Source organism: Prionailurus viverrinus, chromosome B1 (assembly GCF_022837055.1).
Source record: "Prionailurus viverrinus isolate Anna chromosome B1, UM_Priviv_1.0, whole genome shotgun sequence".
In the NCBI taxonomy this organism is placed as follows: Eukaryota; Metazoa; Chordata; class Mammalia; order Carnivora; family Felidae; genus Prionailurus; species Prionailurus viverrinus.
Window position 1 is genome coordinate 105,080,717 of NC_062564.1, and position 13,165 is coordinate 105,093,881.

At 34.2% G+C, this 13,165-nt stretch overlaps 1 protein-coding gene across 1 annotated transcript in view; it reads right to left on the minus strand.

Annotated features, from left to right (window-relative positions):
* The window catches only part of USP53 (ubiquitin specific peptidase 53), a 64,108-nt gene that overhangs the window by 27,047 nt on the left and 23,896 nt on the right, over nt 1-13,165 (minus strand). Inside the window, exons 3-9 of the mRNA XM_047856811.1 lie at nt 11,008-11,100; nt 7,325-7,459; nt 5,877-5,990; nt 5,637-5,719; nt 2,456-2,561; nt 1,047-1,193; nt 113-262 (exon numbers count right to left, since the gene is read on the minus strand). Coding sequence (XP_047712767.1) covers nt 113-262; nt 1,047-1,193; nt 2,456-2,561; nt 5,637-5,719; nt 5,877-5,990; nt 7,325-7,459; nt 11,008-11,100 — 828 coding nt within the window. The remainder of the gene's footprint in view (nt 1-112; nt 263-1,046; nt 1,194-2,455; nt 2,562-5,636; nt 5,720-5,876; nt 5,991-7,324; nt 7,460-11,007; nt 11,101-13,165) is intronic.

Genomic DNA, 13,165 nt, shown 5'->3' on the forward strand with positions numbered 1-13,165 from the left:
TCACATAATTATATTATGTGATATACATTGTATATATCATTATCTTCATTTATTCCTAAAAAGTAAAGTAAAAATCACAACAATTATCCCAGTTAGTGAAAATATCACTTACCTCTTTCACGGTTGCATCATCAAAAAATACCCACTTGGAACTCTTGGTATGAAAAGCAAAGGCACAATAATGTCGGCTGGTGTAGCAGATCATACCAACGAGGTGAAGTTCACTATTTTTGGCATTTTCATCAGTAACCCTATAAAAAAGCTGTTTAAAAAAATAATAACATGTAATTTAATACTGTATCTTTTTAAAAATGAGGAATAATAATTTGGTGAGTCATATATTAGACTATCTATGAAAAATACTTCTTATATAAGCTTCCCCAATCCACTATTATATTAGTGCAGAAGGTACACTGACATTGTACTGAACAGAATTACTATTAACTATTAATTACTATTAACTATAACTATTAATATTATTAGTCCAATAAAATCACTACAATTTAGTTCAGTAACACATTGTCTCCAATAACACAGAACTGACACTTTATATACATAAACTGGAAATGGGGGATAAATTACACAATTCCTAATAATTTTTTACTGAATCACCTATTTGAACAAACATTAACATATTTATAAAAGATAATTATCTAAAAGATTAATGGTGATATAAACCAATTCAAAATATATTACGATGTTAATATGCATATTAAGAGATCAGTGCTATAGATGAATTTTATATCTTAAACCTTTCTAGGTTAATATTTATATTGGTCATTACCCTACACACACATATTTATCATCAATATCACCATTGTAGAGTGATATCGAATTAGAACACAAGATTGTTTATAACTAAAAGCCGTTCCTAGTCTACGCAAGAAAGGCATTCCACTTAGCCTGATTTGATGAACTTTATCAGCACTACATCTTTCCTTTAGAAAGATAATTTAATTCTGAAAAACAAAGTATATTATAATATATGAGTATGTTTTAAAAGAATTTAAAAACAAAAAGGAAGTGAATGAAAACAGTTGAGATACCCCAGGAAGATAAAGATGTGTTGCTAGATTCCGAACAACATCTTCAGTCAAGTCAGAATGCTCAGAATCCCAGACTAAACCAATTGTAACAATTTCTGGGCAATTCATTAAAACACGGCGAATTTTTATTTTTTGGCCACAGTTACTCTAAAGAAAAACACAAAAGGCAAATTTTGAAATTACTGAAACATATATACCATAGGTGATGCCTGACAGTTTGTACTATACATTAACAATCTTTACATACATCAGAAATCTATTTTTTCAGCATACTAAAATGGACTTTTATCAAACTATTTGTCTTAATTATTGATTAAACAGGAAGTTTATTTTAAATCAAAGTACTTTGGTATCTTTGTAATTTTAAAACAAGAAATCAATCTAAAAAAATGAGCCCTAAAATACTTGAAGTAATATTACATTAGAAAAAAGAATGATGCCACTTATAATGTTTAATTTTTTTTTTAATGTTTATCTTTGAGAGAGAGAGACAAGAGACAGAGCATGAACAGTGGGAGGGGCAGAGACAGCGAGACACAGAATCCAAAGCAGGCTCCAGGCTCTGAGTTGTCAGCACAGAGCCTGACGCAGGGCTCAAACCCACAAACTACGAGATCATGACCTGAACCGAAGTCGGACACTTAACTGACTGAGCCACCCAGGCACAGGGAAAAAAAGAAACTAACTTTCTCTTTAGTCAAATGACAGATGTCAGAACTTAAAAAAATTAATCAGCATACACTAAATCCTTCACAAAGAGTTTTTAATAGTGCTTAAATAAATAGCTCACATGGTATAAAGAGTTGCCTAAAATAACACTGAAAAAATAACATTTTATTTTTATTTTTATTTTTTTTAATTTTTTTTTTTTTTTTAACGTTTATTTATTTTTGGGACAGAGAGAGACAGAGCATGAACGGGGGAGGGGCAGAGAGAGAGGGAGACACAGAATCGGAAACAGGCTCCAGGCTCCGAGCCATCAGCCCAGAGCCCGACGCGGGGCTCGAACTCATGGACCGCGAGATCGTGACCTGGCTGAAGTCGGATGCTTAACCGACTGCGCCACCCAGGCGCCCCAAAAATAACATTTTAAAAAACGTTTATTTATTTATTTATTTTGGGAAGAGGGGTGGAGAGGGGCAAAGAGTGAAGCGAGAGAGAGTCCCCATCAGGCTCCACTCCATCAGCACAGAGCCCAATGTGCGGCTTGATCCCACAACAATGAGATAATGACCTGAGCCAAAATCAAGAGTCAGGCGCTTAACCAACTGAGCCACCTAGGTGCCCCTGAAAAATTAACTCTTAAAATTAATTCCATGTAGAATTACTATTTACATGGTAATTTCTGAATGTTTATTTTCAAGTTTGCAAACATATAAGCATACTAGTTTTCTCCAAATTATACTTACAGGACATTTCCTATAGTCATCAGTTGTATTTGCTGCTTGTAGCAACTCTGCAAACATTTCAGGCTTAAAACGTTCATGCCTTTCCATCATTCTTTCCACTTCATTGCTACAAAAGAAAGAAGCAGTCCCAAATGTGTCCTATGAACTTTAAAAAGATCTAACAAACTATGCATGAAAAGAAATTAAGTTCTCAATATGGGTATGATCATTTTTTCTGTTTAAGACAGGTTTTGTCTGAAAAATTAACCATAAAGTAAATTTCCATAAAGTGAAAAATTATGGAATTTGGCAGGTGCATGATGAAAAACATTTATTACCATGGTCTGGAACTACATGAACAAGATAATAAGATGCTCCAAGTTTTAAGTCAAATGTTTCTTTTACATTATTGTTTAACAAGTAGGGACTTGAGTTTAAACTTTGACCTAACAAGAACAACAAATTGTGGGAAAGGCTCCCTCTCTGGCCTCAAATTCTCAGAAACGAAGTTATCATTTTCAGCTAATAGAAGGGCCCTTTGCTGATTAATGCAGAAGTCAAAACCAAAACTAGTTAGGTCAGGTTTGTGCCTTATGAGTGCTGACCATTTCATTAGAACCTAGGCAGGATATCTATGCCACTTTTTGTGTAGTCTCTCTTAGAATCTAATTTTTATATACCAAAATATTAAGTATCTTTAAACAGCCATTTAAATATTTCCAAAAAGAAATGTAATGTAACCTCAAATATCCTTACTAGTTTCCATTCTAGATGTTCTGGTTCTGCTTAGTAATGTGAACTGTCCTAGAGTTGGATATACTTTACAGTTTCATGATTTAAATAATGTACAATATTCAGTAACAACTAAGAGCACCCATTCTTCTAAAGCACTTCATAAATGTATTAAAATGCACTAAATCTGGGGCGCCTGGGTGGCGCAGTCGGTTAAGCGTCCAACTTCAGCCAGGTCACGATCTCGCGGTCCGGGAGTTCGAGCCCCGCGTCAGGCTCTGGGCTGATGGCTCGGAGCCTGGAGCCTGTTTCCGATTCTGTGTCTCCCTCTCTCTCTGCCCCTCCCCCGTTCATGCTCTGTCTCTCTCTGTCCCAAAAATAAATAAACGTTGAAAAAAAAAAAATTTACAAAAAAAAAAAAATGCACTAAATCTGACAAGCTCATTCAAATTGTACATTTAAAATAGTGTTTTTGTTAACATTTAAAATGACAATTTTTGTTAAGCCTGGAATTCAGTAACTGGTATTCAATACTTATTACCAATGAAAAGAAAGTGACTACAGTTAAACCTTAAATAACATGGAGGTAAGGGGCGCTAACCTTCATGCAGTCCAAAATCCGCATACTAACTTCTGACCTGCTCCCAACTTAACTACTAATAGCCTACTGTCGGCCGGAAGCCTTACCAGTAACAGTTGATTAACACATATTTTATGTTATATGTAGTATATACTGTATTCTTACAAAAAAGCTAGAAAAAAGTAAATGTTATTAAGAAAATCATAAGGAAGATGTAATACACTTACAGTACTGCACGTACATTTATTGAAAAATCTCCATCTAAGTGGACCTGTGCAGTTCAAACCTGTGTTACCAAAGGGTCAACCATAACTACCATTTAAAGTCTGGTTTCTTGCAATTTGTGGTGTAGACCACAGAGACTGATGGAGCTCTAACTCTGTTACATAAGATACTGCCTCAGAGCACTGTCATTATATAAGAGTTTCAAAATAGACTTAAAGTTTTATAGTTTTTAATTGTGGCCTATCCTTGTTCAGACACCATCCTACTTTTCATACAAAGTGAAAAAAATGAACCTATAATTGACTGAAGTTTAGGGAATGTTTCCTTAAACCAATATCCCCAACTCTATATACTAAGAAAGATACTAAACACACTCAAATAACCAAATTGATATTATTCAATAGTCTTTAAGTAATATTGTGTTATATCAAAAAAAACCAGGTAGTTTAATATTATAATGAAACAGATAAGCACCTGATATTCACTTTGTACAATGATTAAAATATTGATAGCATTTTAAAAAAAAAATTTTTTTAACGTTTATTTATTTTTGAGACAGAGAGAGCATGAACAGGGGAGGGTCAGAGAGAGAGGGAGACACAGAATTTGAAACAGGCTCCAGGCTCCGAGCTGTCAGCACAGAGCCTGACGCGGGGCTTGAACTCACTCACTGTGAGATCATGACCTGAGCCGAAGTTGGACGCTTAACCAACTGAGCCACCCAGGTGCCCCTTGAAAAATTTTTTAAATGTTTATTTATTTTTGAGAGAGAGACAGAGTGTGAGTAGGGGAGGGGCAGAGAGGGAGGGAGACACAAAATCTGAAGCAGGCTTCAGGCTCTGAGCCGTCAGCACAGAGCCCGACACAGGGCTCGAACTCACGAACTGGGAGATCATGATCTGAGCCAAAGTTGTATGCTCAACCGACTGAGCCACCCAGGCGCCCAAATAGCATTTAGTAACTAACTGTTGAACTGATTTATTCTGATTAATAATTATTGATCCATGCTTTATTTTTTTGTATTAAAATACCTGTAAACATTTATTCAATGTTTACCATATATCAAATATTTATATTCTCAAATACCTGTTAGAAAATGTTCAAACAATTCTTATGTAAAGTCTAGGGATCATATGGATCCCTAATTAGTAATGTTTCAGGCACAGGGAGGGAGGGGACAGCCAAGCATAGGCAAATTTTTATTTCAGGTTAATGTTGAGGCTTTAAACTCAATAAATCTAATGAAGAATTAATGTCACCATCCCCCCACCCCCCCCTTTCTGCTTACCCTAGTTTCCATCACCATGATGGGATATGGAGCTGATGGGTCACTACAAAGATAGCACCTTAGCAAAAATGAAGAAATAATGTGCAGCTCCATTTACCATTGAGCTTGTCATTTTAAACTCTGCTTCACAATTCCAAAAACTTGGTATAAATATAAATAGATACAAATTTTGACTAATATTTGGTACATTTCATTAAGTATACATTTTAGGCTAAAACAGAAACATCCAACTGAGACAGACGTCACTTAGTACTTCTGATGGCAGCATATTTTTTAAGTTTAAGACAGAGAGTAGATATTCACATATGTTATGGTTTTATAAAATAAATGCTCAATGTGCTTAAATGTATTATTAACATCTCTGGTAAGGTTCTTACCATAGGGCTGTTGTAGAAATGTACCGCACAAATTCTGTAAAAGGTAGAGGATCTGATGATGCTCCACAGCTACGACACACACACTACAGGTAAAAACATGTTTAATTTATCAATCATAAAACATAAATGTAATACATATATTACATATATTTATATATGTTATATATTATACCAAAGTACAAATGAATGTAAATAAATATAACAAATACAATATCTAATAAAGTGGTTAAGCCATCTCACCTGTTCATACAGAGTCATGGCAAACTTCTGGTGAGTGATACAAGATTTAGAGGTACACATGTCTGCATCTCTGCTTGGCACTATATGAAAATGAATCCTCTCCAATATATTTTCCTAATTTAAAAATTAAAAGACAAATGACTTGTGAATCTTACAGAAGATACTTCATAATACAACTATTTTTAACTTTATAAATTTAAAAATCTTTTTAGGATTTTCCAAAGTGTTAAATTTAACAGCACCATATATATTGTCAGCTTTTCAGCTTTCCTCTTTAATCAACCCTTCAAATACCGTTCAGTTATTCACCTTTTGTAGTATTAGCTTTTTTAAAAAATTAAATAAAAGAAACATTAATTTAATAAATATCTTTAATACCCTTTAAAAAATCAATTCATGGTGGCTGACATGTAGAATTTAATAGAAAATATAAGTTTCCCATATTTGCAGCATTCTCACATTGAAAAAAACAGTTGATCTTTTAAAAATCCTACTTGGGATATTTTAATAGTCTGTATAACTCATATTCAAATAGCAATGACAAAGGCTTGCAATACCTACACTAACATCCTAATGCAAGAAATCTGCTCTGCAAACAAATTTCATATTAAATTTCAAATTTGTAATACAGATCAATAAGGAATATTTATTTCTTTAACAATCCTTTTTAGCAAAAGCCTATCGAATGGATTCTTTATTTTTATTTAATGTTAATATTGAGAGACAGAGGGAGACAAAGCACGAGCAGGGGAGGGGCAGAGAGAAAGGGAGACAAAGAATCTGAAGCAGGCTCCTGGCTCTGAGCTGTCAGCACAGAGTCTGACTTGGGGCTCGAACCCACAAATCGCCAGATCATGACCTGAGCTGAAGTCGGATGTTTAACCAACTGAGCCATCCAGACACCTCCAATGGATTCTTTTAATTGGCTAAACATCTGCCTCCTCTGCCCCAGGAAATTTAAAACCATTCAATTATTTAAGCCTAAATTTCTAGATATTCTATGAATTATCAAACCATGTACTAGGACATTTCACTTAAGTGAAAATAAACTATAAAATTTGGTATTGTACAAAATATATTTATATTTTAAATAATGGATCTATTATGAACATGAGAATTATGAAAAGTATATTTTATGACTGTGTATGCTGTTTCAGACACACTTTAATCAATATGGAAAGTGTGTTAAGCAGTGCATTAGTCAAAGAGCTTTCCACCTGAGAAAATAGTAAAGATACTCATTAAAAAAATGATAACATATAAATGTCAAATCAAAACCAAAAGTCATGAAACACACAGAGTTTTGAAGGGCGGGTAAGACAAGGATGCACTGAGCAGTATGGATTCCTTTCTATTGTTATAAATTTATGTTTCATTCCTCTCAAAATTCACATCACTTAAGGAAAACAAGCTAGTATCCTGATTTAGGGATTATCAAAAATACTTACAAAGCACTCTGCAGCATCATCCATAAGGCCCAGCTGAAATCGCTGCTCATCTTTGAAGCTCTCTGCTAGAGCGTGTCTTATATTATCCGAAGGAAGTGCTTTTTCTCGACTATGTTGAAACTGTGCAAATATTGTCTGGGGATCAACAAGTACATCAATAAGCTTAAAGCCAACAACTAAAGAAACACTTCAGTAATTTCACTATAACAGAGTGAAACTCACACTATACCTAGAAATGGATATAGTCTTTTGCTCTAAAATTCCATACAAAATTTATTTCTATCAACAATGTATAGAAATGGTTGCCCCAGTCTCTAAATTAAGTGTCAGTGTGCACAGAACTAAATGAGTTCTCAGTTCCCATCCTCAGAGATTCTGATTGAGTATGCTGAAGTCAGAAGTCAGGGCAATTTTTAAACTGTTCCCCAGCTAATTCTGATCCAAGTTGTTTAAGGAAAAGTTCGAAGTTGCTATAAATCTAAAAGTATGCTATAGGAATTAAAATTATGTAAACCAAAAATAAATAAACCTCAGAAAATGACAAATGCTGGTTTAAAAAGAAACAAAAATTACGTAAGTTCAATGGGATGACAACTTCCCACTAATTAAAATTGTCTTTAAAAACTGACACTGTACAATTTGTATGAAGTCAGACAAAAGATGATGACTTTTAATTTTTTGAAAAATGTCTTAATTTTCAAATTATCAGTTTTCCTCACTTGAAGCATTATTTCTAAGCTAAACCTAAAAAACGGTGCAAACACTCACAAAAACATGATTTAGGTATTAATCTGGTTTTCCATTTTCCCTATTGAATTTAAGGAAGAAAAACTATTTAATAAGTTCCAATTTTATGACAATCACTTTAGATGAGAGAAAGTGGGGGGAAAAAGGTTTTCAGTGACAACCCCACCAAATAAGAATTGGTCATATTAAGTTCTTAAATAATTAGCTCAAGGGGTATGTCACCTCAAAATCAATTTTTTTTTCCAGATCAACATCTGATAGGCTAGGAAGATATTTCAAAAACCTGTTCCACTTCTGTTAAGAAAAATCTAATTTATAAATAAATAAGAAATTGAAAAATAAAGATGCCAAATGATATTAGATATCTAGAACTATAATTTTTAGGTATAATTACAAATATGAAAAAGCAAAAATAAAAATAAAAAAAAAATCATTTCTTATGTAGGTAATAAACTTTTCAAGGTAATGTTTAAGATATTAATCCTACACAAGAGTGTCATTTATTTGTCATCTGTTTTTTGACTGCCTAGTATATGTGAGGCATCTTCACTAGAAAACAGACAAAAACACTGCCTTCGTGGAGTACACATTCTGGTTGCAGTAAGGGGAAGGCAAGTAACTAATTATATGTTGGAATGTGATAGACACAATAGAGAAAAATAAAGACATAAAATAGAAGAGAGAAAAATAAAGTATTATAATAGAAATAGGGATGCTGAGAAAAGGGAGGTTAATTATTACCTAGGGTAGTCAGGGAGGGCCTCACTGATGTCCTCATTTGAGGACTGGCATAAAAGAAATAAGACAGGGGGCGTCTGGGTGGCTCAGTCAGTTGAGCATCCGACTTTGGCTCGGGTCGTGATCTCACGGTTCATGAGTTCGAGCTCCACACAGGCTCGCTGCTGTCAGCGTGGAGCCTGCTTCAGATCCTCTGTCCCTCCCCCATTCATGCTCTCTATCAAAAATAAATAAAAACATTTAAAAAAAGATTTAAAAAGAAGAGTGTAAACTACAAAAACATCTAGAAGAAAAGCATTCTAGACAAAAGGAGTAACAATGAAAACACTCAGATGGAAGCCAGCTCTGAGAAATTGGAAGGAGGTAGCCAGTTTGGCTAAAGGGCAGTATGTGAGACAGGGAGTAAGTTTTGGAGGCAGGTAAGTGATTATGTAAGGCTATGAAAGATTTAGGCTAGACATTTTAACTATACTAGTGTTTACAACTGGACAAAATATCCAAAATTTACTGTGGTGTAAATAAAATGCGGTATTGTAATTTGATCTAAGGTAATTCTTCATCCCCTAACAATAACCCTATTTTGCCATGTTCTAAAAAAGAGAGTGTAAAATTGCCTTCTTTGGTGATTTATATTCAGGAATATAAATCAAAATAAAGCATAAAAATCGCTTTTTATTTTCTTGTATGTATGTGTGTGTAAAAATATTCAAGAATGTAGAAGAATGAAATGTTTAGCTCTGAAACACGTTAATAAAATCTTAATAATAATCTTAGTAATTTTTAGGTAAAAATCTCAATGACATAAATGAAATGCTACTATATACATGATTCCCTGTTTCTGTCTTTGTCTCTCTTCCATCTATTCTCATCCAAGTAGCCAAACAGATCCAGTTGAAATATTACATCTAATTAAAACAGATTATATCACTCTTCCACTCAAAACAATCCTGAGACTTCCTAAATCGCTCAAGAGGAAAGCCAAGGTTCTCACAAAGGTCTAGAAGGACGTACACAATATGGACTCCTGTTCCAGTTATTTATTGCTCCGTAGCAAACCACCACAAAATGTAGATACTACAAATAACATTTATTTTGATCACAAATCATCAATTTGGGTGAGAACAGCTCGATTCTGCTCCACTGGGAGTTATCTAGGACAGTTTGAATGCTGGAACCCAGAATCATCTGAAGGTTGCTCATTACATACAGCAGTTGATGGTGGCTGTTGGCACTACCAATCAGCTTGGGACTTCTGATACAGCTGTGGCCAGCTTGGCCTTCAGGCAGCATGGGGGCTCACTCCCAAGAATGACACCCCAACAGACAGAGCCAGATAGAAACTTTACCAGCTTTTCTAATCTAATCTAATCTAATCTAATCTAATCTAATCTCAAATGTCTGCAGCATCATTTCTGCTACATTCTATTTGATGGGGATGAATCCTTAAGGCCAGCCCATATTCAAAGAATTAGACTCCACCTTTTGATAGGAAGAGTGCAGAAGAATCTGCAGATATGTTTTAAAGCCACGAAAATTCACCTTACTTCTGAGCTCCCCTCCTATCATTCTCCCCCTTGCTCAGAAAGCTTCCGCCACCCAGATTACCTTGAATGTGTCACACATACACTCACCTTAGGACCTTTCCAGTTACTGTTTCCCTACTTGCCTGGAATATTCCATTCCGTCACCCCTTCCAGGTTATAGTTTAAACTTTCTCAGTGAGGCTTTCCTGGCTACTTAACACTCTCTATTCTCTTTCCCTGACTTACTTCCCCTCCTTTTTTAATTATTACCACCTAACATACTTTATATTTTGCTTACTTATTTTCCCCTGCCCTACAAGAATATATAAGCTCCACGAGGTCAGACGCTTTATCAGATTGTTCATTGCTGTATCCTCAGTAACTAGAGGTGCACAAAATTCAGCAGTAGCTCAAACGTTTTATAAAATGAATAAAGAATTGTTTCAAAATAGTGAAAAATATAACATTCCTAATATTTTATACTATTTAGAATATTAATTTTCACTGTTCTTCCATAAAAGGGGGGGACCATAAAGCTGAATAAATCATATTTTAAGAATTCACCTTCAAAGCTCTAAGTCATCTTGACAATGAACTTTAATTTCAAATAAACTAACCAAATCTGTCAACTAAACCAAACAAGCTATCAAATAAAATTAAATTTTACAAGGTTACCTTCAATGCACAAAATATACAGGCATCTCCCTGACAAACATGTCCAGTTAGAACCCGTAAGCTTCTTCGGAATATATCCAATTGCCATAAAACCTAAAAAATTGTAAGAAAAAAACAGTGAAGAAAGAAATATAATAAAATTTTTCTTACTAAGATAAAAGACAGATTTCAATATTTTTTTTAATGTAGAAGGCTAATAACTTCTTTTAATCTCTTGTGCACAGACATATACAACCCCTAAAACTAACAGCAACTATTAAACTGCTACATACATGTAGTGAATCTATATAAGATGGGTTTAAAAGACATTCCTGTTGATTCACATGCAAAAACTGACAGACACAGAATAAGAAAAAACTAATTCCTCAGTTAAGGATTTTATATGAACAGGAAACATGCGACACTGAATGGAGAAGTTGGCAGTGACGTGAAAAAGGAAGTGATTATAATACTTGGAACAAACTGAACTTTAGCAAGGAAAAAAATTGGAGTTGAAAGGTAGGGTGTATCAAATAAGGGTCAGTATGTAACAGCAAGAAAAAAAAATGAGGAGGCCTCTGGTCACTGTATATTGAATGAAAAAAGGGCCAGCTGTGTGGTAACAGAGACAGCACGGTAAAAAGCATCAATTAAGGAGTAATATGAATATATTTGCTGCAATTATGCATTTGTTAGTTGTTACTAAAAGACAAGAACAAATAAAAACCACTGTAACTGTTTCAATAAATCAATCCAGTACTTAAAATCATTCTAAAAAAATCTGAAAAATGTACAGTGAGGATAATTTTGCCAGCTTCATTGTTGTTCTTGTAAGGATTAAATAATATGTAATAATACATAGAGTATTTAGAGGAGTGCCCAGTACATAACTGGCACAAATGCCAGCTGCTATTTGTTGCTATAATTACTATTACAAGAAACGGATAAGATCTCCAAGTTTCCCTTTAATTTTCAGTCATTTTCTCAAATAATAGAACTTAGAAACCCATTAACGAGCACTTATTTCTCCCAACTAGAAACAAAGATTAATAAAAACAAATGATTTTAATGAGTTCCTATATTTTCAATTACTCAATAACTAAAGGTCATTTCAGAATTTCCCTTTGACAGTTGCTTTTTCTTAAAGAAAACTAATAGAATCCATTTATCTATAATAAATAATTAGGTGTTTTATACAAAGCACATGAAAATGTTTAATAATTTTCTTGCATATCATACATATCAAATCATACCATAAAATACATGGTGTTGGAATTCATTCATTCATCCGCCAAGATGAAGACCATGACAGCACAACCTCGGGATGTGTCACAGCACTTTGCTTAATAATATAACATCTGAAGGCGGGCTACCTGGGTATTAATTTTGGATTTACTGCTTACCAGCTCTTGGGCTGACTTGAATAAAATATTTTCTGAAACTCAATTTTCTCATCAGTTAAATGAAGATAAAAGCAGTATTTACCTCTTAGGATTGTTGGAGGAATTAGATAAGAGAGAATATACAGTGTTCAGGTTAAGTACCAACACACAGTAAGAACACAATAAATGTGAGCTATTAAAGATTATAACTTTGTTTTCAGAGAATTTAAAACCATACCACATACTCAGTACTTAATTTTAGTTACATCATCAGATAAAATTCTAAAATATTCAGCCAAAAGAAAATAGCTTCCATAATCTGCTTATAAGGCTAGTGATGTGATTCTTTTCAATGTAACTGGAATGTTTTCCAGATTAGCAAAATGTTTAAATTACACTAGATGTAAACTATAGAAAAAATATTTTGTGTGACTTCTCTATACATTATTCAGTGTAATAGTTTAACTCTTATTTTAACAAAATAGCAAAAATTATTCTAATTGTAGTTAATCCTTATCCTACTTCATTTTAAAATGCTGGGGCGCCTGGGTGGCGCAGTCGGTTAAGCGTCCGACTTCAGCCAGGTCACGATCTCGCGGTCCGTGAGTTCGAGCCCCGCGTCAGGCTCTGGGCTGATGGCTCAGAGCCTGGAGCCTGTTTCCGATTCTGTGTCTCCCTCTCTCTCTGCCCCTCCCCCGTTCATGCTCTGTCTCTCTCTGTCCCAAAAATAAATAAACGTTGAAAAAAAAAATTAAAAAAATAAATAAATAAAATGTTGACTACAAGCAACCAATGGG